The 26,623-nt window shown below is 42.0% G+C and overlaps 1 protein-coding gene across 7 annotated transcripts in view; it reads left to right on the top strand.

Annotated features, from left to right (window-relative positions):
* Nucleotides 1-26,623, top strand: part of NAALADL2 (N-acetylated alpha-linked acidic dipeptidase like 2) — an 819,134-nt gene that overhangs the window by 462,056 nt on the left and 330,455 nt on the right. For all 7 annotated transcript variants that reach the window (XM_079977819.1, XM_079977820.1, XM_079977821.1 and 4 more), the window contains one exon: nt 10,798-10,917. In XM_079977819.1, coding sequence (XP_079833945.1) covers nt 10,798-10,917 — 120 coding nt within the window. The remainder of the gene's footprint in view (nt 1-10,797; nt 10,918-26,623) is intronic.

A 26,623-nucleotide genomic window follows, 5' to 3' on the forward strand; every position in this document is an offset into this window, starting at 1 on the left:
CTAAGCACCACCATACCTTTCAAAAGATTCCTTTAAAATGAAGTTTTTGAGGACCACAGGATTGTTGCTGGGTTGCAACCTGGAGGTTTGGCCTTTACCTGAATAATAATAATAATAATAATAATTTATTATTTATACCCCGCCCATCTGGCTGAGTTTCCCCAGCCACTCTGGGCGGCTCCCAATCAGTGTTAAAAACAATACAGCATTACATATTAAAAACTTCCCTGAACAGGGCTGCCTTAAGATGTCTTCTGAATGACAGGTAATTCTTTATCTCTTTGACATCTGATGGGAGGGCGTTCCACAGGTCGGGCGCCACTACCGAGAAGGCCCTCTGCCTGGTTCCCTGTAGCCTCACTTCTCGCAATGAGGGAACCGCCAGAAGGCCTTCTCGGTAGTGGCGCCCGACCTGTGGAGGAAAGTGGAGGAACCATAGATCGACGACACAACCCCTTTGTGCAAAGCTCTCAGTCCTCAGTTTTCCTTCTACCATTTTGTCCAGCAGGACAGGTAACAAACCTGCCTCTCATTAGGTAGAAATGATGTTCTTGATTTCAGTTATTATTATTAATGAAATTTATTACCTGCCCTTCACCACTGAACTATGGCCATTGTTCACTTATGCTTTCCCTTTTGCTCTTAAAATGGAACTCTTGAGATCCACCTCCTTCCTACATGATTGAGCCAGTCCATATTTAACAACATGAAACTTCTGCAATCTCATCTAGCCAGGAGTGCAGAACCAAGATGCTTACTAGGCTGTGATGCATGATAATGTTCAGCCACAGGACTGGAATAGGCAGAAACCCAAACCTGAAACATCAGAAACATTTGGTTTACATGATGTTATCATTTGCTCTAGGGTTTTCAGCTGGGCACATCTGCAGGTACTGCACAACTGCACATACATGGCAATCTCTGCTTCTGCTATTTAACATTTATTTAGTGCTAGGTGCAGAGCAGAGCATCGGAATGAACAGTCCAAGCCCAGAGGGTTTGTAATCGTCATCTGGTACATAGAAGAGGAGCTTGGGGGGAAAGATAAATTTATAAGCACCCACACCTGCTCTTGGGAAATGTGTGTTCCAAATCTCTGTAGGCCTCCAGAACTGAAGATCCATCTGGTAGGCATGCTGCATAATAGCCTCCTGGAAGTGTACAGAGAATTATGGCTTTCAGCAGAGAAAAGTCCTACCACTTCAGTTTACTTAATTACACCTCCGTACCATCTGAATCACAGGACGCCATCTGAATCATCTGGACGCAGGTGGCGCTGTGGGTTAAAGCCTCAGCGCCTAGGACTTGCCGATCGAAAGGTCGGCGGTTCGAATCCCTGCGGCGGGGTGCGCTCCCGCTGCTCGGTCCCAGCGCCTGCCAACCTAGCAGTTCGAAAGCACCTCGGGTGCAAGTAGATAAATAGGGACCGCTTACCAGCGGGAAGGTAAACGGCGTTTCCGTGTGCGGCTCTGGCTCGCCAGAGCAGCGATGTCACGCTGGCCACGTGACCCGGAAGTGTCTCCGGACAGCGCTGGCCCCTGGCCTCTTAAGTGAGATGGGCGCACAACCCCAGAGTCTGTCAAGACTGGCCCGTACGGGCAGGGGTACCTTTACCTTTACCTTTTACCATCTGAATCAAGGCAGTTAATGTTGTGTTGGTGCAAGCTACTCTACAAGCTGCCAAAGCTGCTTATATCTTTGAGATCAGGGCATTAATCAGATCAAAGAGTTATTTTGAAGTCTATGGAGAAGTCTGCATATAATTTGCAACCCTTGTATCATATATCATGGCAGCATCAACGGCTGGTGGACTCTCCTTCACTGGAGATTTTTAAACAGAGATTGGATGGCTATCTGCCATCGATTCTTTAGCTGTGATTCCTGCATTGCAGGAGCTTAGATTAGGGAGCTTTTGGGGTCCCTTCCATTGCTACAATTTTCTGGTTCTATGATTGTATGCAAGGTAGGTTAGGCTGAGAGACCATGACTAGCCCAAGGTCATCCAGTGAGTTTCACTCAATGAGTAGAGGTTTGAACTCTGGTCTCTCAGGCCCTAGTCTAACACTCTAACCAGAACCACACTGACTCTAACCTAGACACAGACATACACAAATGCACACACATACACATCCAGTTGCATGTAATTGATTTATCCCCGTAGCTGTTGTCTTTTTCTTCACTTGAACTACCAGCAGAAAGAGCTATTAATGGCTGTACAAAATGTGGCTCACTGCCAGACACTCACGGCAGGACTGCTTTGGTTTCTGACAATGTTATTTGTAGAACAGCCGCACTCTGCTTCTTTGAAAGCCTATCATGTCCATTCATCTTGTGGCCATATTGTACCTGAATCTCCCAATTTGTGCTTTCTAGTAGCAGTCTGAACGGCAGGCATGGTATATGAAATCTTCTTTTTGAAAACAAACTTAGTGCCAGTGATGGATGACCCACTTTTGCTACCTCTGTGTAATTTGCTGTAGGCTGGGAAAGTGACAGTGTTTACCCCATTATAATAACAGGTGGGGTCAGTGTATGATTTCGCAGATCGTGGCCCTGTTGCTTGTGAAATGCACATTAAAATAGATGATTCATCATATTTCAGGTCTGTGGGAGGGAAAAGAATTACTTCTTGATGCGTTGTGTTTGTGACTAGAAAGCCTCATGAATTATAACTCAATAGGAAGGGAGTTTAGAAAATCTTTCTTTTCTCCAGACTCCCAGTATAGAAAGCATTTCCCTCTAAAAATGAGTACTGAATTTTCTGCAACACAACTTTTCAACGATATCTTTCATCACATTGCCAGAAGTGCATACTTTGTGTGGTATTTTGCATCATGTTTAACAAAAAGCAAACAGAGCCAAGCTCTTAAAAAAATAAACTTCTGGCAGCCTCAAAAATGAGTCCAATACGAAAGGCATTCATTGGGTAGCCATTTCCAGAGAGGGGTTTCCAATTGAACATTGCAGAAATTAATTTGGAACGGAAACAGAATAGCCCTAGTTTTCTTTATGGTAAAAACAAACAGCTGCATTTTTTCCTGCAACTACAAAAGCAGTAACCATGGAGACCACATCACCATACCTCTCACCATACCACGGATTCCTGCTCAGCACTGGCCTTAAGACCTTTTCATACCAAAATGAGACATCTTAGCTGTTAGCACTAACACCAAATGGGCTCATGGAACTCTGGTTCATAAATTGAATGGTCTCTCCATCCAACCCTTGTGACACTCCATGGTGCTTTTCCCTGAATGGAATGTTTCCTGAATGGAATGTTTCCTTTTGCTTGCCCAGTTGGAGGGGTGTGTGTTGTGTTGTGTACATTCACATGGAAGTGAAACACAGTGGAAGCAGAGAGAGAATCTGGAGATGGATGATCACATTAAGAGGAGGCCAAAGTCCTCACTCTATAGGAACATGCCGATTTAAATATTACATAGAGGTGGTTAATCTCAATTGTTGCTTATCTGTAAAAAAGTAAAATGTTAAAGTCCATTAATGAGATGTATATATCCAACATGGTAAGTTTAGGCGCCTTCTTGTTTTAGGGGAGAGGATAAAGTGAAAGATAATAGAGAACCAATTCTTCCTTTTCTAGCAACTTCTAGTCCAATGAAAAATGGCCAGGTTTGTTATCTAGAAGATATAAGGCCCAATAAGACTTTGCCTGTGTGTGGGGGGGGGATTGTTTCCTTTACATTTTTGGCACCATTTACATTTTACTTCAGATATATTTATTTGCTAACGACTCTTTTTATGGGGTTTTTTTCTCTTCTGTAGTTTTTTCCTCTAAGGATAAAGCTTTGAATTGTGTCAAATATTAAAGAAAATGTAAATATATTTCCCCGAACTTTCAATGAGTTCTGTCAGATCCTGTGAAACAAAGAGCACGGCAATCTCAGACATATTACGCTTAACCTCTGAAAGGATATGAGCCTCTGAAATGTACATTAATAGCTGAGGGAGAGCAGTGGAGGATGGGGGGGGTGGGGGAAGACTCAGGAAAATGCTCCAGTTTAAATAGAAACACAAATTTTTGTGCCAGAACTTTGCCAGCCCCCCCTGCCCCCGATGAAATCATAAGCGCATTGATTTTCAAGATCAGGTAAAATAGGAGACAAAATCAGCCAGTAAATAAACTTAGTGGATTCAAAATAGCAAGTGCCTTCAAATGACTGTCATAATAGCACACTTCATCAAGTCCCAGACATATTTCAGTGCAAAGAGCATTGCAGATTTTCTTCACCCCCAGCAAATTTCACCACTTTGTACTGTATGGTGCCTTGAAGACTGAGGCTGAATATATGAGCTCCTGGTTTAAATCTTGCAACTCGCCTGTGAAGAAAGGTTGCCACATTTTGGACTTTTTAGTCTAGAGGAAAGGCATGATAGAATTTTATCAAAATGATTCAGGATATGGGGGGGGGGGAGTACTTCATGCAGCAAATAGTTAAGAGAAGTCACTCACTCCCAGAAGAAACAGTGATGGCCACCAACTTGGAATGACTTTAAAAGAGGACTGGACAAATTCTTGGAGGAGAAAGCAATCAATGGATCAAAATTGGGGATGGCATGGAGTGCACATAGAGGAAAACCCATTTCACAAGTGCTAATGCTTGCACTAGCATATCAATTAAGTTGTATTGCAGACCTTCAATCAACTTGGTCACCCTCTTTTGCATACATTCCAGTTCGTCAATAGCCTTCTAAAACTGTGGTGGGACTCCAGGTGTGGTCTGACTGAGGAAGAATAGTGGTACTATGACTTGATTGGGGCACTATACTTCCGTTGATGCAGCCTAGAATAGCATTAACTCTTTTTTCTTTCTTTCTTTCTTTTTTTTTTTTTTTTGCTGTGTCACACTGTTGGCTCATGTTTAATTTGTGATCTACTAAGACCCCTAGGAGGGACGCAGGTGGCGCTGTGGGTTAAAGCCTCAGCGCCTAGGACTTGCCGATCGAAAGGTCGGCAGTTCGAATCCCTGCGGCGGGGTGCGCTCCCGCTGCTCGGTCCCAGCGCCTGCCAACCTAGCAGTTCGAAAGCACCTCCGGGTGTAAGTAGATAAATAGGGACCGCTTACCAGCGGGAAGGTAAACGGCGTTTCCATGTGCAGCTCTGGCTCGCCAGAGCAGCGATGTCACGCTGGCCACGTGACCCGGAAGTGTCTCCGGACAACGCTGGCCCCTGGCCTCTAGAGTGAGATGGGCGCACAACCCCAGAGTCTGTCAAGACTGGCCCGTACGGGCAGGGGTACCTTTACCTTTACCTTTAAGACCCCTAGGGGACGTGGGTGGCACTGTGGTCTAAACAACAGAGCCTGGGACTTGCCGATCAGAAGGTCGGCAGTTCGAATCCCTGCAACGGGGCGAGCTCCCGTTGCTCGGTCCCTGCTCCTGCCCACCTAGCAGTTTGAAAGCATGTCAAAGTGCAAGTAGATAAATAGGTACCGCTCCAGTGGGAAGGTAAACGGCATTTCCATGTGCTGCTCTGGTTCACCAGAAGCGGGTTAGTCATGCTGGCCACATGACCTGTACGCCGGTTCCCTCGACCAATAAAGTGAGATGAGCGCTGCAACCCCAGAATCATTCTTGACTCGACTTAATGGTCAGGGGTCCCTTTACCTTTACTAAGACCCCTAGATCATTTTCACATGCATTACTGGCAAGCCTGGTGTGCCCCATCTTATATTTGTGCATCTGGTTCTTCCTGCCTAAATGCGGAACCTTACATTTGTTCATATTGAAATTCATTTTGTTCAGTCAGACCCAGTTCTCCTATCTCTTAAGATAATAGTGAATCCCGATTCTGTCTTCTGCAACATTAGCTATGCCTCCCACTTTGCTGTCATCTGCAAATTTGATGCACATTCCTTCAATTCCTTCCTCCAAGTCATTTAGAAAGATGTTGAACAACAATGGGCCCAGGAAAGAACCCTGTGTCATCCCACTTGTCACTTTTTTCAAGGATGATGACGAACCATTAATGAGCGCTCTTTAGGTTTGGTCACTCAATCAGCTACAAATCCAATGAACAGTTATCTCATCCATTCCACCTTTTACCAGCTTCTCCAGATGAATATCATGGGGGACTTTGAAAAAGCCTTACTGAAATTAAGATACACTACATTCACAGCATTCCCCTGATCCACTAAGCTTGTAACTCTATCAAAAAAGAAAAAGAAATGAGATTTGTCTGATATGACTTGTTTTTTGAGAAACCCATGCTGGGTCTTAGTAATTGCAGCATCCTTTTTTCTAAGTACTCACATACCAACTATTTATTTATTTATTTTCAAAAAAAAAATATTAGTTTTCCAAATTTCTAACAAACAAATCCACAAACATAAAAAGAAAACATTAAAAAAACCACAAACAGACATTTATCCTAACTGTAATAATTCCACTTTTGTTAACATTGTTGGGTGACTTCCTCGAGTCTCCCTGGCTGAGTTTCCATATAAATCATTGTGGCAGTTTTCCAAAACTATTTTCACATAAAATTTACTTGGTTGATCAACTTCTTTCTTTCTTTTCATTTTAACTTTTAACGTAGTATTCTACAACATCACATATTTAAATCCTAGGCCTATCTGATACTCGCAAGTAATTCTATTTAAGGTATCTTAACATATTTAGCTAAGTAGTCTTTGAATTTCTTCCATTCCTCTTGGTACTCCTCCTCCTTCTGGTCGCGGACTCTTCCGGTCAGGTCAGCTAGCTCCCAAAAGTCCATCATCTTCATCTGCCATTCCTCTACTGTTGCATACCAACTATTTAATTATCTGTTCTAGGATCTTTCCTGGTATCAACGTCAAGCTCATCGTTCAGTAGATACCTGGGTCTAATTTCCCCCAGTTTTTTTTTAAGATGGAGTCAACACCTGCCCATCTCCAGTCTGCAGGAACCTTACTTGTTCTCCAAGAATTTTCAAAGATTATAGACAGAAGCTGTGGGATGGCACCCACAAGCTCCTTTAATATCCTTGGGTGCAGCTCATCAGGCCCTGCAGATTTGAATTCATTTAAATAGCTAGGTACTCCCTTACCACCTCTTTTCCTATCTTGGGCTATAGCTTTCTCCTTAAATCATTTATTCTGTTATCACCAGGTTGAGCACTATTTTCCTTTTGAGTGAAGACAGAGGCAAAGTTGGTGTTCAGCAGTTCTGCCTCCTCTTTGGTACCCAATAGCATGTCTCCATCTTCTTCATGCATACTACATGGAGGAGGGAGATTATGAGACAATATTGTTAACAATTAGCAATTTTGTTTTCCTGGAGAGGAACTTTGAACTTTGAACCTGAGTTAAGATGTAGGGAGCAATAGCACTCCTAGCAGAAATCAGACCAATCCCAAGGGTTCTGAAATTACATGGAAGGATGCAACAAAATAATTTTACAAATATAAAGGTGCCCTAGCTATATCTTCAGAAAAGTATGGGAGCACCCCTATTAATGCATTTTCTGATCAAAGCTTTTGTTGTTCTGATTCTAAGAATGCCATTTATTCATTCCATCTAGTGCAAAGCTGGATTTCGCTGGAGATACATATGCTTTTCAGTCCACAGATTGCATTTTAGAGAGTAAGCACCCCATTTGAATGGATGAATCAAAGTGTTTAGCAGTGCCACAGTTTTAGGTATAAGAGGATTTACCTTGGCATATCTAAAGCAAACACACAAGTGTTCTTTTTTCTGCAGCTGATAAAAGGCTGTGTTCCTCTTTGTTTTTCAAATAGCATTATTTTCCCCCTCAAGGAAAGCAGTTTATCTGTACTTTACCACCAGCGATTCTGCTTTCATATTCAGAATGTATAAAGATCAGGATTATACCATTTTAACATCAGGAGAAGTGAAAGCTAAAAGCATTACAGAATCCACTCCATTCATTATGGTTGGATTATTTTATTTTATTGTACAAAAGTACACACACTACAAAAGTGCATTAGCACCATGTGTACTGTAAGTGTGGAATACATTATTAACAGGAATAACATCCTGTCTCCAGGAAACACTTGCATCATACATATGCATTTTTAGGTTTTTCCACCACAACCCACCTGAGAATCGTTTAAGGACCAGGAATATCAGTCCTTGTTTTCTCACACCTACCAATGTACTGAAAGGGGCACTAGATGAATGCAACAAAAATCTTGTACTGTACCTTAAAGACTAAAACATTCACTGCAGCATAAGCATTCAATTACTAGAGTCTGCTTCTTTGGAAATCATGGCAGCAGCCCGTTTTGTAGGAAATGCAGTTTCGTACAGCTAGCATGTTTAACTCTAGTTAAATGCATAAAGGGGTTAAGACCACAGAGTATGCTGTTGTTTCTAGACCTGACCAGGTCACGCTCCCTCATGTCTGGTGATGGACAGTTGAGAAAGTTCTTTCATTCGCCTTCTTTTCACTATTTCTTCTCTTCCACTAAGTGAACTTGATCACAGAGGCTGTCTGAGTTTGACCGCTCCAAGCTGCACAGTGTGTTTAGAAACTTTTACCATAACTTGTAAACTCAGCTGCCATTCATGCTGCTGTGGTTGCGTAAAGAAATAGATTTATCTGTTTTGCGTTTTCAGACCCAGAGACCTTCCCCTAAATAAAGACACATTTGACTCCAATTTTAGTTTTGGTTTTTGGCAGAATTTAGGCCACAACTTGATTGATTACAGAAAAGTGAGTGGTTGCATAGGCTCTGGTTCGACTAGCTCTCTACACCCTTGCAGGTAGCACTGACCCAGAGCTCTATCACAGGTCAGCCAAGGGTGAACACCTGAGGCAGGTAAAACTCTATTCACTCCCCAGATGCTCCCCTGGACTCAGGCACGGGCACAATCCCCTTTCGGTGGTTGACCAAACAAGTTGAGTCCCTGGATTCCTTTAATGGAATACCTTTCACATAGGGATGGCGAGACCGTTCTCCCATCCCTATCATATGAACCAGAGCCTATCCGCAACCTTACAAGTTGTGACGAAACCCAAATGGCAACAGCCAATCAGCCAAATGGGGAAAATTCCTGCCGTGCCCCTGTCCCAATGACAGACAACGCACAACAGCATAGCAAGGTCAATCGCAAAATGCCCTAAAATTAGGGAGAGGTGGGCGGGTGTTCCGATGCACGACCTGGAAGATGAAGCTCTGGGACACGTGCATAGGTATATATAGGTCCCTCGCTCGATTTAGACTGCACCCCATTGGCCAGATTAAACCCAGCAATGAGGGACCTACCAACTGGGTTTTGTGGCTGTCCAATATACCCACCCACAACCAGGAGGTCAGTCTCCAGGTCTCACTGCAACACGTGCCCTCTTTTAGGGAGGACACAATTTTCTGCTCTAGTTATCCCTAGTAAAAAAATCTTCCAGTCTTTTTGGGAAAGTTACCTTAAATATCTATTTCAACTCATTATAAATCATCTCCCCAAAGTCCTTAGCTACTTACATGTCCACCACATGTGATAAAATGAGCCTTCTGCTTCTTTAAATTTTCAGCAAATATTTGACGTTGATTTATACATTTTGGCTAATTTTCTTAGGTCCCATCTACACATCATTTTCATAAAGTTCTACCTCAGGGTAGAACATGCTGTGAATTTCAACCTGGATTTCCCTAACTTTCCCCATGATTCTAATTCTATGTTATGCTCCACATCCCTAACCCAATGGGTCACAGCAGATTTAACCTTTTCATCTTTGGTTTCCCATTCTAACAATATCCTACTCCTCCTTGAAATCAGTTTTCCACATCAGCATTTTTCAGCATCTTGGTAGGCCAAGTAGGAATGTTTTTAGAAGGCACCGAAAATAGTACAGTGAAGGAACCGACTTGATCTCAATAGACAGGGAATTCCAAAGTGTATGTTCTGCCACATTAAATGATTGTGTTCTGATATATGTGGAACAGGTATTATGTGGCACATGTGGCAATTTCGCCAATCGAAGTGGTCAAATGGGCACATGTGGTGCAAGGTGATCTCATAGGTAAACTGGTCCAAGTTGTTAAGTTGCTATGACAAAACACAGCTGGCAGGCTAGGTAAAGAACTACTGCTGGCTTTAGACTTCTTTAGACTGTCATGGAGGCAAATACTGAGGTCAGATGAGTACTACAGTGGATGCTCGGTTTGTGAACGTGATCCGTGCGGGATGCATGTTCGCAACCCACAGTGTTGCCAACCTGCAGTGGCGCGCCTGCACATGTGCAGGTTGCGATTCAGCACTTCTGCACATGCGCAAAGCTCAATTTAGTGTTTCTGTGCATGCGTGACCACCAAAACCCGGAAGTAACCCATTCCGGTACTTCCAGGTTTCGGCGGGTCTGTAACCCGAAAAAACACAAGCTGATGCATCTGTAACCCGAGGTATGACTGTATAATCCAAGGCAGCAGTCAGGCACTAGTGAGCACGAATGTCTTTACTGCTAAGGGCAGGGTGGCACCCAAGATTTTGCTCCCCCCAAGTCTGTGGTTAATGACACCACTACTTCTCTCTGAAGGCTGCTACACACATTACTTTTTGGCTGTTTATCTATATTTAGGCTCTTTGTCTATACTTATATAAATGTAGCACATACAAATGAAATATTTGTGTTTGCAAACACCTACGGACTGGTGCAGATACCATGTAGGCGTGTTTAGCCACATGTAAATCAAACAGCAAATATGATTGTCACTGTGTAATAACATGATTGCCACCCTATACTGCTTGTGAATTGCCTCTTGGAAGCTACCATCTGTCTGATCCTCAACGTGTTGAGAAAGAATACACTAATAAATAGCATCTATTTCTGTTTATACAGGCTGAAGTCTTTGATGTGCAGTACGGGACTGCAGAAGATTTGCTCAGGATCCAAAATACTGCAAATGTCTCCAGGAAAATTGCGCTTCTGAAGCTAGGACATTTGCCTTTGCTGTATAAGGTAAGCTGTGGCATGAATGCAATTTTACCCTAATGAATTGTTCCTTTTTCTGGTTTTCAAATTGCAACCATTATGATGACACCTTGTTGTGACTTGCTCACCTAAAGTTGTATTTAACTGGTTCTTTGCAGCAATCGCCTCCTGCGGTTTTTGGCTTTATTTTCATTACCTGTGTTCCGTTCCCAGTTTTTCTCACAGGATTATGACGCAGTGTGACTGGCTAGCTCCTTTTCTCTTTCTCTTTTTGCAAAGGCAAAATAAATGTTTAACACATTTCAGTTTGATGACAAGGTGGATACTGAAAAAAGTTTGATGCATACTGTGCTTCCGGGAGAAATTTGTTTTAAGAAAACAGCACTAAGAGTGAAGAAGATAAGATAAACCCATTTACAGCTGGTTTAAAACACAAGCTTGGGGGGATGGGTTGTAATACCTGTGCACACTGACCTGGGTGTAAACAAGTGGCGCTGTGGTCTAAACCACTTAGCCTCTTGGGCTTGCTGATCCAAAGGTCAGCAGTTTGAATCCCCATGATGGGGTGAGCTCCCGTTGCTCTGTCCCAGCTCCTGCCAACCTAGCAGTTTGAAAGCACGCCAGTGCAAGTAGATGAATAGGTACTGCTGAGGCAAGAAAGTAAACAGTGTTTCTGTGCATTCTGGTTTCTGTCACGGTGTCCTGTTGAGCTAGAAGTGGTTTAGTCATGCTGGCCACATGACCTGAAAAGCTGTCTGCAGACAAACGCCGACTTGCTCCGCCTGAAAGCGAGATGAGTGCCACAACGCCATAGTTGCCTTTGACTGGACTTAACTATCCAGGGATCTTTTACCTTTTAACCCATTTGAACACAATGTGACTTGCTTCTGAGTACAGTGGAACCTCAGGTTACAGCAGGGATCCATTCCAGAGGCCCAGCCGCAACCTGAAAATGCCGCAACCCAAAGCGTCACATCTGCGCATGCACATGGTGCTATTTAGCACTTCTGTGCATGTGTGAACGGCACAAACCCGGAAGTAACCCATTCCGGTACTTCTGGGTTTGCGCCGGTCACAAGCCGAGGGTGACGTAAGCCGGAGGCAATGTAACCCGAGGCTTCACTGTATACAGTGGTACCTCTGGTTACAAACTTAATTCGTTCCGGAGGTCCATTCTTAACCTGAAACCGTTCTTAACCTGAGGTACCATTTTTTTTATTTTTTTTTATAAATATTTATTAAGATTTTTTTAAAATACAAAATGCAAAAATAATAAACAATATAACATGAATCATAACACATTTTCCAGAACTTCTTTGGACTCCCTCACGTCTCCCACTCCCACTTACATCGTTATAAATTTTTCCCAGCAATTTATCATCTTGTTTATATTCTTAAATTTTGTTCAATTAGTTTGATCTATTCTCCACAAATTTTATATTTCCCTCAATCTGACTTATCGTCAATTTCAAATCTAATTCAGTGGTAGGCAATTATTTATGATCTAGCATCCTTCTTAGCCTTCAACCAAATTACAATGCTTTTGTAGATAAATCTTGAATTTCTTCCAGTCTTCTTCAACCCTCTCTTCTCCCAGGTCTCGGATTCTGCCAGTCATCTCGGCCAGTTGCATATAGTCCATCAGCTGCATCTGCCACTCTTCCAGTGTGGGTAGATCTTGAGTTTTCCAGCTCTTGGCGATGAGTATCCTTGCTGCCGTCGTTGCATACATAAAAAATGTTCGGTCCTTCTTTAACACCTTCTGGCCGACAATGCCCAGAAGGAAGGCCTCTGGTTTCTTAGTGAAGGTATACTTAAATACCTTTTTCAACTCATTATATATCATTTCCCAAAAGGCCTTCACTCTAGGGCAAGTCCACCAGAGGTGAAAGAACGTTCCTTCATGTTCTTTACATTTCCAACATTTATTATCAGACATATGGTATATTTTGGCAAGTTTAACTGGGGTCATGTACCATCTATATATCATTTTCATTACATTTTCCTTCAGAGCATTACATGCAGTGAAGTTCAGCCCAGTGGTCCACAACCTTTCCCAGTCCTCAAACATAATATTATGCCCAATATCCTGAGCCCACTTTATCATAACCGATTTAACCATTTCGTCTTGTGTATTCCATTTCAGCAGCAAGTTATACATTCTTGATAATACCTTAGTCTTAGGCTCTAACAGTTCTGTTTCCAACTTCGATTTCTCCACCTGGAACCCTAGCTTTTTGTCATTTTTAAAAACTTCTTTAATCTGAGCGTAGTGTAACCAGTCTCGCACTTTATCCTTCATTTTCTCCAAACTCTGCAATTTCCAATTGTCTCCATCTTTTTCTAATATTTCCCAATATTTTGGCCATTTGGCCTCCATATTGGGTCTTTTTCGGGCCTTAGCTTCCAGAGGTGAAAGCCACCTCGGAGTTTTGTTTTCCAGTAAGTCTTTGTATTTTGTCCAGACATTAAAAACTGCTTTCCTGACAATATGGTTCTTGAAGACCTTATTGATCTTAACCTTATCGTACCATAGATATGCATGCCAACCAAAAGCATTGTTAAACCCTTCCAAATCCAATACGTCAGTGTCTTCGAGAAGTAGCCAGTCTTTTAGCCAGCAAAAGGCTGCGGCTTCATAATACAACTTTCTTTCTTTCTTTCTTTCTTTCTTTCTTTCGCATCAGTTAGTATCTTAAACTTAATTCTGGGCTTTTTGCCCTGCCAGACAAATCTAGATATATCTCTCTGCCACTTCCGGAAACACTCTGTCTTGTCCACAATCTGCAATGTTTGAAACAAAAACAACATCTTTGGCAATACATTCATCTTAACAGCAGCAATTCGGCCTAACAGAGAAAGCTTCAATCTTGTCCAACTATCCAAATCTCTCTTAATTTCAGACCAACATTTTTCGTAATTATCCTTAAATAGACTCAGATTTTTTGCTGTTATGTTTACCCCTAGGTACTTTACTTTTTTAACCACAGTTAGTTCCGTTTCTCTCTGAAACTGTTCCGACTCTACATCTGTCAGATTTTTCCCCAACGCCTTAGTTTTCTGTTTATTTAGTTTAAATCCTGCCACCCGACCAAAATCTTGGATCAGTTGTAATACTCTTTTTGTACTAGATTCTGGCTCCTGCAGGGTCAAAACTAGGTCATCTGCAAAAGCTTTAAGTTTATATTGTTTCGCTCCGACCTGAATCCCTTCCACCAACCGGTCCCCTCTAATCATATTCAAGAGCACCTCCAGAACTGATATAAATAACAAAGGGGAAATCGGGCAGCCTTGTCGTGTTCCTTTTTCAATTTTAAACCCTTCAGTAACCACATTGTTTACTATCAATTTAGCCTTTTGTTCTGAATATATTGCATCAATCCCATTCTCAAAACCCCGACCCACTCCCATTTCTTTTAAATTTCCCTTCATAAATTTCCAAGAGATATTATCAAAGGCCTTCTCCGCATCTATAAAGATTAACACTGCTTTTGTATTTATATCAGTTTGCAAAAGTTCCAAAATGTCAATAATGTTCCTTGTATTAGCAAACATGTGTCTACCTGGGAGAAAGCCTGCCTGGTCTTTATGAATTACTTCATTTAAAACTTTTTTAAATCTACTTGCCAAAACATCTGCAAAAATTTTGTAATCCACATTTAAAAGGGAGATGGGACGGTAGTTCTTAAGTTGCGTCTTTTCAGCTTCCGATTTTGGTATCAATGTGATGAAAGCTTCGTTCCACGATTCCGGCGCCCTCCTCCCCTCCATAATTTCATTGCTAACCTCCATCAGAGGTTGAATCAAATGGTCTTTTAATATCTTATAATACTTGGAGGTTAGCCCGTCTGGCCCTGGAGATTTGCCCGGTTTCATGTTTTGAATGGCTTGTTCAATTTCTTGACATGTTATTTTACTGTTCAGGAGAGATCTATTTTCTTGTGACAGCCTTTTAAGTCCATTTTTCTCCAAAAATTGTTTTATCTCGTCCTCATTCTGCGGCCCTTGAGTATATAATTTTTTGAAATATTTCTGGAAGCACTTTCTAATCTCCGTGGGGTTCTGAATGTTTCTTCCTTCAATTTCCAAATTTGTAACTGTATTCAATTTTTGTCTCTTCTTCAACTGCCAAGCTAGCAGTTTCCCACATTTGTTTGCCGATTCAAAAGTTTTTTGTTTCATTAATTTAATCTTCCACTCTATTTCCTGATTTATCAATTTAGAATACTGTGCTTGATAGAGTTTGATTTCTCTCAAGATTGGCAGGGACTTCGGGTTTGATCTTAACTTCTTCTCCAATTCTTTTATTTTCTCCAAAATCTTATCTTTTCTGTCATTTTGTTTCCTCTTCCTTGCCGCATTCTGTTGTATCAAGAACCCCCTCATCACAGCTTTACTTGCATCCCAAATAATTCTTTTTTCCACCGCAGTGTTCATATTTATCTCAAAGTAATCCTTCAATGCTTTCTGGGCCTTCTTAGTAATCTCCTGATCTCTGAACAGATTGTCATTCATCTTCCATCTGAAGGAACCAGTTGGTAATAGTATCATATCCATTTTCAGTGCGTTATGGTCGGAGCAGGTTTTTGGGCAGATTTCCACCTTTCTGACCTTCGGTGCCAGACCTCTAGTTATCCATATTTGGTCGATTCTTGTCCAAGTCAGCTGAGCTTCAGAGAAGAATGTTCCTTCTTTTCCCAAGGGATTCTTCGTTCTCCAAATGTCAATCCAGTCCATATTGTCAGTCAGTTCAAAAAAGGTCTTTGGTAGTCTGCCATCTTTAGTGACATTCTGGCTTTGTGACTTATCCATGTTTGTTGATACGACCCCGTTCATGTCTCCCATCATGATGATGTTATCATAATCCAGATGTTCCAGCATAGTCTCATGCAACTTCTTGAAAAATTCCGACTTCCCTTCATTTGGTGCATAAATTCCTAATATCAGAATCTTTTCTCCTTGATGTTGTATTTCGATTGCCAAAATTCTTCCATATTCATCTTTAAATAAGAATTTAGGTGACAGGCTCTCTTTTGCATATATCACCACGCCTCTCTTCTTTACTTTGTCTGAAGATATAAATTCCTGACCAAGTCTTTTATTTATTAGTACTTTCCGGTGGAGCCTAGTCACATGTGTTTCTTGTAAGCAAATAATGTCCAATTGTTCCTTTTTCAATATATGAAAAATTTTCCTTCTTTTTTCCGGAATGTTACAGCCATTTATATTCCAGCTCAAAAGTTGCAGAGACATCCTGGATAAGTCTGGTTATTTTTCTAGGGGTAGTACCTTATTCGCTAGGTCTTCAGAATCCGAGGGTGCAGGCACCTCTGGTACTACAGGCCCTGAGGGTAGTTCCAATCCTTTTTGAAGGTCCTCTCCGTACGCAGTCAGAAATTTGTCTCTATCTTCCAGTGATCTGATTTTAATCTTCTTCCCTCTAAAAGTAAAAGATAATCCTTGAGGAAAGTCCCACCTGAAGATAATTGTGTTGCTCCTTAACAATCTTGTTAGTTCCAAATAATCAGATCTAAGGTCCAAAAGTTGTTTAGGAATATCCTTAAAAATTTCGATTCTTTTGTCCAGAATGTCCAGTGACTTTCCGTAATGTAAACCCAAAATCTTGTCCCTTTCCTCCTTTGATCTCAGTATTATTAAACAATCTCTGGGCTTCTCTCTCTTTATAAGTCTTCCAAGTCTGAAGGCTGATGTAATTTTAAAGTCTTTTTCCTCTAGGTTCCAAGACTTGGAAAATTCTTTAGTCAAGAACTCAGCTAAGTTGCCTTCTTCCACCTCTGGTATCGACCTTATCCTTAAATTAGTCTGTCTATTCTGTAGTTCTATCATAGAAAGATAGGTCTGATGTTCACCTACTTGTTTGCTGAGTGGTCTTACCTCTTTCTCTAAATTTCCCAATCTTTGGCTGGTATCTTCAGCCAATTTCCGATTTTCACCTGCAGTCTCCTTCAGTTCTCCAATTGCTTGCACATTTTGTGCAACTTGTCCAGTTAGTCTATTTAAACATTCAGTATTTTGTTCAATTTTAGCTGTTTGCTGGTCAGCTTTTTTATCCAAAGATTCCACTTTTTTATCCAAAGATTCCAGTTTTTCAAGAATTTTCTCTAAAGTAGAACTGATTTCTCCTGAGGCCATCTCTTCCAATTGAAATTCCTCAGTTTCTGCCCGTGGCAGAGAAGCAGCTTCTTTCTCAGAAGTCAGAGTAGGCAAAGTAAGCACAGTAGGCACAGATGATCTGCGTGCCTGGGAGACTGCGGTTAGAGTTGTTTGTCTGGTTCTCGGTCCCTTTTTTCTTGCGCCACTCATTCCAGAGTTATCTAAAATTCAAGGTCAAGCTGAGTTGTTCCCATGAGAAAAACAACGGCCCAGATGGTAATAGTCAAACAGGAGGCCGGGAAAGGGAAAGTAAAACAATGTCACTGCTATTAATCCCAAATCCTCTAGGGGGAACTTAAAATGTCTTTAGGGAAGAAGACAATTTCAATAAAAATATTGTAATCCCATTTAATGACCGAGAGCCTTCAATAAGGTAATTTTTAGCAGAGTTAGTGTTTAAAAGTCACAGTGTTTCAGACAGTGCTTGCTGGTATTCCAAAAGATGCTTCAAAGTAACCAGTTCAGACTCCCTCAGATTGTTTCAAAGTTTAAGTTCAAAAGTATCCAGCCCTGCAAGCTGGCTACTCAATTACTCAGGCAGTTCCAGCACCTGGGATTCTTGCTTTAATTATAATCCAAATAGAAGAAAGGTATCAAAGTCCACATAAAAGTCATATAATCAATTACTTAAAGTCCTTATTCAGCTTAAAAATAATTTCCACGGATGTCCAGATCAGTTAGATTAAAAGTTCACTCTTTGCCTCCACTCCTCCGGCTCTTTGCTTAATGATTCAATGACAGCGGAAGACGGACTTCCTATTTTTTGTCACTCCGCTTTCAGCCAAATTAAGTACTTAAAGTCCCGAAACTTTTAGAGTCCGTTTACTCACGGGTTGTTGTTTTCCGAATCTGTAGTTTAGGAAGAAAGGACAGCGCTCACCGGCAGCAGCAACGCGGCTTCACTCCGCCGATTGCGGAACGATCCTCAGCGCCGCAACCCCCTCCGCGATCCGGAGCCCCTTACGGGGTTCCTTCAACGTTTTGGGGGCTGCTCCTGGCGCCCGCCGGACCCCAAGACCACAGGCTTCTGCTGCCTGTGGTTTTCCAAAGTGGGTCCCCGCTTCGCCGCAGCGGGAGACCCTTTTTCGGCGGAGCTTCCCTTCCCCGACTAGGAAAGGGCAGCCATTGCCGTTCGCGCCGCCTCCGGAAGTGTTAACCTGAGGTACCAATTTAGCTAATGGGGCCTCCCGCTGCCGCTGCACCGCCACCGTGCGATTTCTGTTCTCATTCTGAAGCAAAGTTCCTAACCCAAGGTAGCGGAGTCTGTAACCTGAAGCGTCTGCAGCCTGAAGCGTCTGTAACCGAGGTACCACTGTACATGTTATATTAGATATCATCTGAACTCTGTTCATACATTCTCCTGAAAATGCAATGTTTAAAAGCAAGTGGGGGGGGGGCATCCAAGCTCTGTCCCAATGAAAGCCCTTTGACAAATGTTGGCCTCACCTGTTCATCCCACCTTCAGCTGCTCTCAGTCCCTGATGTGCCTGCATTGATTAGGGAAGGTCTGCATGGAGATTTTACTCAGGTTTGCTCGAACACACCTAGAACTGCCTGTGTAACTGGAACTGTGATAAAATTAAGACCCTGATTGCATAGAGGGCTGTACTCATGTTCAAGCAAATATGAACAAAAGTCTCCCTCCAGACCTTTTCCTGCTCATTTATAGGAAAGCTGGCTCCAGTGTGCACAGGGATGTTGGAGGTGGGCCTTGTTTGAGCATCCTTGCTCACACCTGCTGTGGGGTGCTTTCAGTTAAATGATTGAACCTGTCTATATTGTGGCCTGTAGCATTAGGTCCAGTTAGCCTGAGAGTCAGATAACTGGAGCTACTTTACGTTGAGTCAGACCAGCTCATCCAGTTTACAAGCCCTGACAATCATCTGATTGTTAGTGTCTCTGGCATCATTCCTGGTTCACTCCAGGCTGGGAAAATCTATGCAACGGGGTGCTTTTCTGGAAACTTAGGCAGGTAGCTGTGTCCTTTAGGACCCTGATTTTTCCAAAGAGAACTGCAGCCTCTGAGAGATGCTGCTTTACAGCACGGTGCACGGTGTTAAGCAAAATCTGTGTGCTTCACACTTCAGTCTCCTGTGGCATCATTTTACAAAGTTTGCAGCAGAAGATATTACAAGGAGGGAAAGGGCAAAGAGCCAGAGCCAGAGAAAAAAAAATGAAATGAAATGAACTGAGAGCAGTAGTAGCTGGAGATGGCTGTCTCCTATTGTCATGTGATCTGAGATCAGAAATCTCAGTCTCAATCTCAGACATCATTACTTGTCCTGTTGGAGATTCAGACATGCCCTGAGGTGAAGCTCAGCATAACACATTGCCTGTCTAACCTCGAGCTTTTGGGATCTTACCAGCTCTGTTGGACTCTCTCCAAAATCTGAGGCTTCCAGCTGCATTGATACACTGTGGGTGTCTCAGCCACTGAAACTCAGTACTGTAATGGAAAGGAATATAGCACAAAAAGGAATAGCCAGTTAAGAACTCTGGGGAAATCCAGAAAGTATCACCAGTGCTGGCATTCAGCCTGACGATTTCCATTGATTCCAGGAGAGGGGAAGCAAGGGGGAGATTTCTGCAGTCCTTCTTGGTTGGTCAGCTTTGGAACAAAAAGCAAAGATGCTCCTGGGGAAATTACAGTATCATAACATGGTGTCATTGGCCCTTTCTTTTCTAAATCCTTTCTGCCCCCCCCACCCCCCGCAACACTCCAGAGCAGATTTGGTGAGGGCTCAGGGGGCACACAGGGAAAGGAGAGGAGGAAGATCTCTTGCACAAATGGAAATCCTTGCGCTGACTAAATGAGCTACTTGGATACTACCCAATATATCTAAAACAGTGTGACGCGGCAGCTAAAAAAGCCAAAGCAATTCTGGGCTGCATCAATAGGCGTATAGCATCTAGATCAAGGGAAGTAATAGTGCCACTGTATTCTGCTCTGGTCAGACCTCACCTGGAGTACTGTGTCCAGTTCTGGGCACCACAGTTCAAGAAGGACACTGACAAACTAGAACGTGTCCAGAGGAGGGCAACCAAAATGGTCAAAGGCCTGGAAATGATGCCTTATGAGGAATGACTAAGGGAGCTGGGCATGTTTAGCCTGGAGAAGAGGAGGTTAAGGGGTGATATGATAGCCATGTTCAAATATATAAAAGGATGTCACATAGAGGAGGGAGAAAGATTGTTTTCTGCTGCTCCAGAGAAGCGGACACGGAGCAATGGTTCCAAACTACAAGAAAGAAGATTCCACCTAAACATTAGGAAGAACTTCCTGACAGTAAGAGCTGTTCGACAGTGGAATTTGCTGCCAAGGAGTGTGGTGGAGTTTCCTTCTTTGGAGGTCTTTAAGCAGAGGCTTGACAACCATATGTCAGGAGTGCTCTGATGGTTTTTCCTGCATGGCAGGGGGTTGGACTCGATGGCCCTTGTGGTCTCTTCCAGCTCTATGATTCTATGATTCTATGAAAACATCATTGCAGACAATGAGTATTCTTGCAAAAGAATAATGTTAAACAACAATTGATGAACTCCTTTTACTGGTCCACAGTAGAAAGTGTCCTTTCATATTGTATCACAGTGCGGTATGCTGGCTTGACAGTCACGGACAGAAAGTATCTACAGAGGGTGGTGAACACAGCATATGATATCATGGGCTGTCCTTTGAGTCCGCTAGATGACATCGCAAGGGATCATTGCTTTAGGAGAGCGAGAAAAATTCTCAGGGATGACTCACACCCTGGCCATCACCTCTTTAATCTTCTACCCTCGGGCAGGCGATATAGAAGTATAATCAGTCGTACCAACAGGCTAAAAAATAGCTTCTATCCGTGGGCTGTTAGGCTGTTGAACGGAAAATAACATAGCGAAATTGACTTGCGAGGTGGTGTGTTGTTCGATAAGCACACAGAGTGCAATGAGACTGATTGTTTTTTTTGGGGGGGAGGCTCGTTTAATTTATTGTAAATTAATGAAATTGTACAACACAGCTTGTACAATGACAATAAAGGTGGTATTATTATTATTATTATTATTATTATTATTATTAATTCATTATAACCCTAGGGCCTTGGATAGTTTGGGTAGTATCAGTGCCAGATTAAGCCCTGTGGAGGCTCCTAGGGAGTCAATTGTATTTTGTAGAGATGGGGAGAAATTGGGTTTGTTTTCCATTTTCATACAAACCTCCCTAACTTGCATTTCCCAAAACAACAGCCAAGCTGAAATGTAGCTATCCTTCAAAATTCAAACTTCTCTGAATTTTGTGATATAGTTCTCCAATTCCCCCCTCCTCCCAAATGCATATATTAGGGAAATTGTACCTAAAAATGTGTCTATTAGCAAAATATAACATTAAAAAAATATACAAATTTTGGCAAGCATTTCCCCAATATAATGTCTCAAATTCAGATTTATTATTAAGGCGAAATAATGCCAAACAGAAACATATGGACATAAATAATACATAAAAATCATACGTAATGATAAAAAATTGACCTGTACAATAAATATACATAAAAAAGCAGAGTCTGAAGATCTCAATGGAGGTCACATGGCTTTGTCTAAGTTAAGTTGCCTTCACTGCAAATTTGGCTGAATTAAATGTACAGGTGTGTTTATTAGGCAAAATCGCACACAAAAATGCTAATGAATATTAGCGGGCACTTCACACAAACAAACAACACACATACACGTATTGCAACTTCAAGTGGAAATGTAGCAAACCGAAGACTAGGAATATGAGAAACTGGAGCCAAAACTGACAGATAGTATTTTAGAGTTTTCCCTTCATCGTATGGAATCAAATATTTGCTCTCTGTGGACTGTTAATAAACCTGAATTGAACTGAGCAATAGAGTGAACAGGAGATAAAATAACAATTTAAAACAAAAGTACTGTTGTCCAGGAGAGCCAACCAAAACTATTTAAGCAGGAGACCAGAACAAATTCAGCCAGGAAAAGCAGACATAGAAGAAAAACTAGAACTGGAAAATTATATCTCTAACAATCAAAGCTGGAATAAACAAGGCAGACTTCACCAAAAAAACCAACTATCATTACTTTTGTTTAAGTGCGAAGCAGTCATAACTATGACTTGCTGCTCAAAACACTCACTTTGGTAGTTAAGTTTCAGAGCTGGTTTATCATAGATGAACATGTGAATTCGAGAGGGAATTGAACTTTCCATTCCTAAAAGGGACCCTGATAGTTGTGTAAAACCATCTTTCAAAATCCAATACTTTTTTAAAAGTAACCAAGGCGTTAGTAACGTTGCAATGATAGCAGCAGGTAAATCAATCCAAATCCCTAGAGTTCTCTGATGAAATGCCAGAAAGTGAGAAAATTAACCAGGCATCGCAGAGTAATCTTAGAAAATGAATTCCTCAACTTGGCGTCACCACCACGTAGGCCCCGTACTCACATCCAACCCAATCCAATGCAGGGCTTCTACTGGAGACTTGGCATAATAATAATAATAATAATAATAATAATAATAATAATAATAATAATTTTTTATTTATACCCCGCCCTCCCCAGCCAAGGCCAGGCTCAGAGCGGCTTACAAGCAATAATAAAAACAAGATGAATGATTACAACTTAAAAACAAAAATAAAATAGACCAAGACATTCATTTAGATTAGGGAAGATTAATCTGTGCTCTTTCAGATGTTGTTGGACTATAACTCCCATCATGCCTGAACATAGGCTATGCCATCTCGGGCTGATGGGAACTGGAATGCAACAATATTCAGGTCCTACATCCCTACATTAGATATCCAGTCCCAATACATTTAGGGCTTTGAAGGAAATAACACTCACTTTGAATTGACCAGGAAATGAAACTGGAAGTTGGGAACTTTTCTGATACAGGAGAGCAGCAGACAGCAACTGTATGTGCGTGTGCATTTAAATATATATAGGCCTTAGTCCTGAAGGGGAAAAATATGAATTGATATAAAGCATTAGATTAAGTATTAGTCACCATTGCATTGTGAGTCAAGTAGTTTAGGCCTCCAGAATGCATTATCCAACTAACTTTAGCAAATGCTGATAAATATGCATGAACTTCTTATTAGGATAGATTGCATTGTTATATTCCCAGTAATTTTTCAAAAATGCTTGAATTCTTGCAGACAATTTTCCATTGTGATCAACTTATATGCAAGTACTGTTTGGGAACTGGATAGATTGTGCTGCTGCTGTTATTGTTAGCTTGTTTTATTTATTACTTGTTGCCCCAGCCACTCTGGGCAACTTCCAACAGAATATAAAAACACAATAGAAACATCAGGCATTAACAACTTTCCAATAAAGGGCTGCCTTCAGCTGTCTATGGAAAATCATATAATTGCTTATCTCTTTGGCATGTGATGAGAGGGCATTCCATAGGGCAGGCACCACTACCAAGAAGGCCCCCTGTCTGGTTCATCCATCTTTAAGCACCTTGAAGTCATTTTGATTTCAGTGGGAGAAATTTACAGGGCAAGACATGTATACTCATTTATTTCCATGGATCTTACTCTTGGGTAAGCAGGTATAGGGTTGCAACAAGTGCTGAACCCTCCCATCAACATCAGTAGGACGTGAAGGAACAGGCAGAGGGGGGATTCCATTCCCGGCCCCCACACACATTGGTGGAGCACCCATAAGTGCGCCCTGCCTCATTTTACCCTGACCCACTCCATTCTGCCCCATCCCACCCCCTTTCCCACTCCCGTTCTGCCCTCTTCCAGATCCAAAAGGACCCGGTTGTCATGATTGAGAATCAATTGGACACTCCTAAAATGGTCACTGCCTAAATAGTATGGCTGGATTGTGCCCATTGTGTTCAGTCCACAGAAGCAATTATAAAATAGCAGAAACGTTGGATTTTGCAGTTAATTTTACTCAGAGTTGCTCCACTAGCCAAAGAAAATACTCTCATTTTCAGGTTCAAAGGTGGTGGGTGAGCGAAAGACTTTGTTTTGAATAGAAACCATCTAGGTCTCAAATATTGTTTTCGGCTCTGAAAACTGTGCTATGTATCTAAATGATTTGGATCCAAACTCATTATGTACATGAAAGGTCAGTAATCATTGCTAGAATTTGACGTGTCTTCAGCAGCCTGTTGTGTTCCTCTTATGCTGCAGTCCTCCGTTAAATGCCAGACATAATGAAATAGCAATCAGTGTGTATTGGTGTGTATTATCTAGGTCCTGAATAGGATGCAAAGGTAACAATGCACTGATTACTGCACTGTGCAATGCGCTGTTCAAGGAGAAAGTTACAGAGATTAAGCCCTCCAGACATTTCATATGAATGCTTGGTTTTCAAAGTGTTTCATCAATAAGAAGATGGGAGCTTGGACTAAACTAGGAATGATTTACATTTGCATCCAGCGGCTGCTTCCCAGGAACCTCACATTATATTCTAACAAAAAATCCTTGAGAGATGGTGATTGGGGCTGAGGCAAGGTTACACAGTAAAGAGCATGGCTGAGGTCTACACCAGACAGGCTCCCTTAGTCTTTCATTGCAGCAGAGGTCCATGTGTGCTAACATTCAGGTACGGAATTCATGCATTTGTTGGGGACTTGCATTAGAAACGGGTAGCTCTTCAAATCAGGAATATGCATGCAAATGTATGTCTCCTTTGGAATGACAGGGGGTGGGCGGACACATGCACACATCAGATTTATGTTCCAAAGCAGCACTGAGTCAGGATGTTGGTTTCCCCCCCAGCCAAGATCTGAAATAAGACACAGAAATGGAGCGGGGGGGGGGGGGGAGTCAGCAAAACAGCCGTTTTTGCGATGATAGATATCTGAACTTAAGTGAAGTTGATAAATCCTTTTTGCCAAGTATCATTGTTTTCTTTTATAAACCAAGGTTTCTTTTTTTTTGGGGGGGGGGGTACTGAGTTTCCATCCCACTGGGGGGTCCTCATTGAACCAGCTTGTCTGTGTAGGTAGCATATGTGGCACTATTCTCCAGGAGTCACAGAAGAAGGCAAATGTAGGGATGCTTCAAAACCATGCCTTACTAGTAGACTCCTTTTTTTTTTGCTTCTGCCAACATCAGAGCTCTATCATCATTAAGTAGAGAGCTGTGTTGAGGCAGGTATGGCCTCCATCTCTGAGGGTATGAACCTCTTCCACCACCTTCAGATACAGCAATCCAAAAAGTCCAGTGTCATAGAACTGCAGTATTAAGAAATCATAAATGTCACTATGACTATTTCTAACAGGTTCCTTATGAGAATATCTGCTGTCCTGCTTCTGTTCCAGAAAACAAAGATGGAAATGTACTTACAAATCTTGACTTTTTAAATTCCTGTATCTAAGTTAATCATTGCAGTCTGGGCCATTTTATAGGTTGATGTGGGATTCCAAGAACAGTCCATATATTCAGGAAGGGAAACTGTGGATCATTTAGTCCAACCCAAATATGCAGCTGTCCCTTACAGGGATCAAACCTGCAACCTTGGCATTATCAACACCATGCTCTAACCAACTGAGCTACGTTGGGGACATGTAAAGTACTAGCATAATTTCCAAGTATAAAGGATAAAGGGTAAAGGGACCCCTGACCATTAGGTCCAGTCGTGGCCGACTCTGGGGTTGCGGCGCTCATCTCGCTTTATTGGCCGAGGGAGACGGCATACAGCTTCCGGGTCATGTGGCCAGCATGACTAAGCCACTTCTGGCGAACAAGAGCAGCGCATGAAAACACCGTTTACCTTCCCACCAGAGTGGTACCTATTTATCTACTTCCACTTTGATGTGCTTTCGAACTGCTAGGTTGGCAGGATCAGGGGCCGAGCAATGGGAGCTCACCCCGTTGTGGGGATTCAAACTGCGACCTTCTGATTGGCAAGTCCTAGGCTCTGTGGTTTAACCCACAGCGCCACCTGCGTCCCTTAATTTCCAAGTATAGCTTCACATAATCTTTTAGATTAGGTTAGAATAACATCTTTACTAGTAATACGTCGCTTATGGCATTCCTTCTCAGGTTACTGTGCTTGTGTTATGAGAAACCTTGCCCATAAAGCTAGCAACCTTTGTCTATCCTGGAAAAGCACTGCTATACACACACACACACACACACACACCCTAATTTCTTAAGCATGTCTTTTATTTCTAAGGCAGTCAAGATTTCTCTGTTCAGAAGATGTTTGTGTCGCTTATTTTCGGCAGCATTCAGTTATAGGTTGGTTTCTCTCCCCCACCCCCTTCCAATATATAGTATCTGTAAGGGAAGTGAATCAAAAAAACTGCTTGGGAGTTTGTTGAGTCATTTCTCTGCCAGATAGTTTATATCATAGTCTCCAAGGAGAAAAGATAACATTTAATTCACTTTACTACTTGACCTTGTCTTCTGTCATATAGCACTGGCTGTGAAATGCTCAGCAAGTTCAAAATGTGCTGATTCATGAGATACTCAGATCCTTCTTTTTTTTTTAAGGAGTCTTTATGACAAATCGGAGATTAATTAGCACTGGGGAACTGACGGCTGAAGGAATTGCTCTTCTTCTCTAATAACCATGTTTATCGTCTTAATGCCAAATTTACTTC

The sequence above is a fragment of the Podarcis cretensis genome, assembly GCF_951804945.1.
Source record: "Podarcis cretensis genome assembly, chromosome: 5".
In the NCBI taxonomy this organism is placed as follows: Eukaryota; Metazoa; Chordata; class Lepidosauria; order Squamata; family Lacertidae; genus Podarcis; species Podarcis cretensis.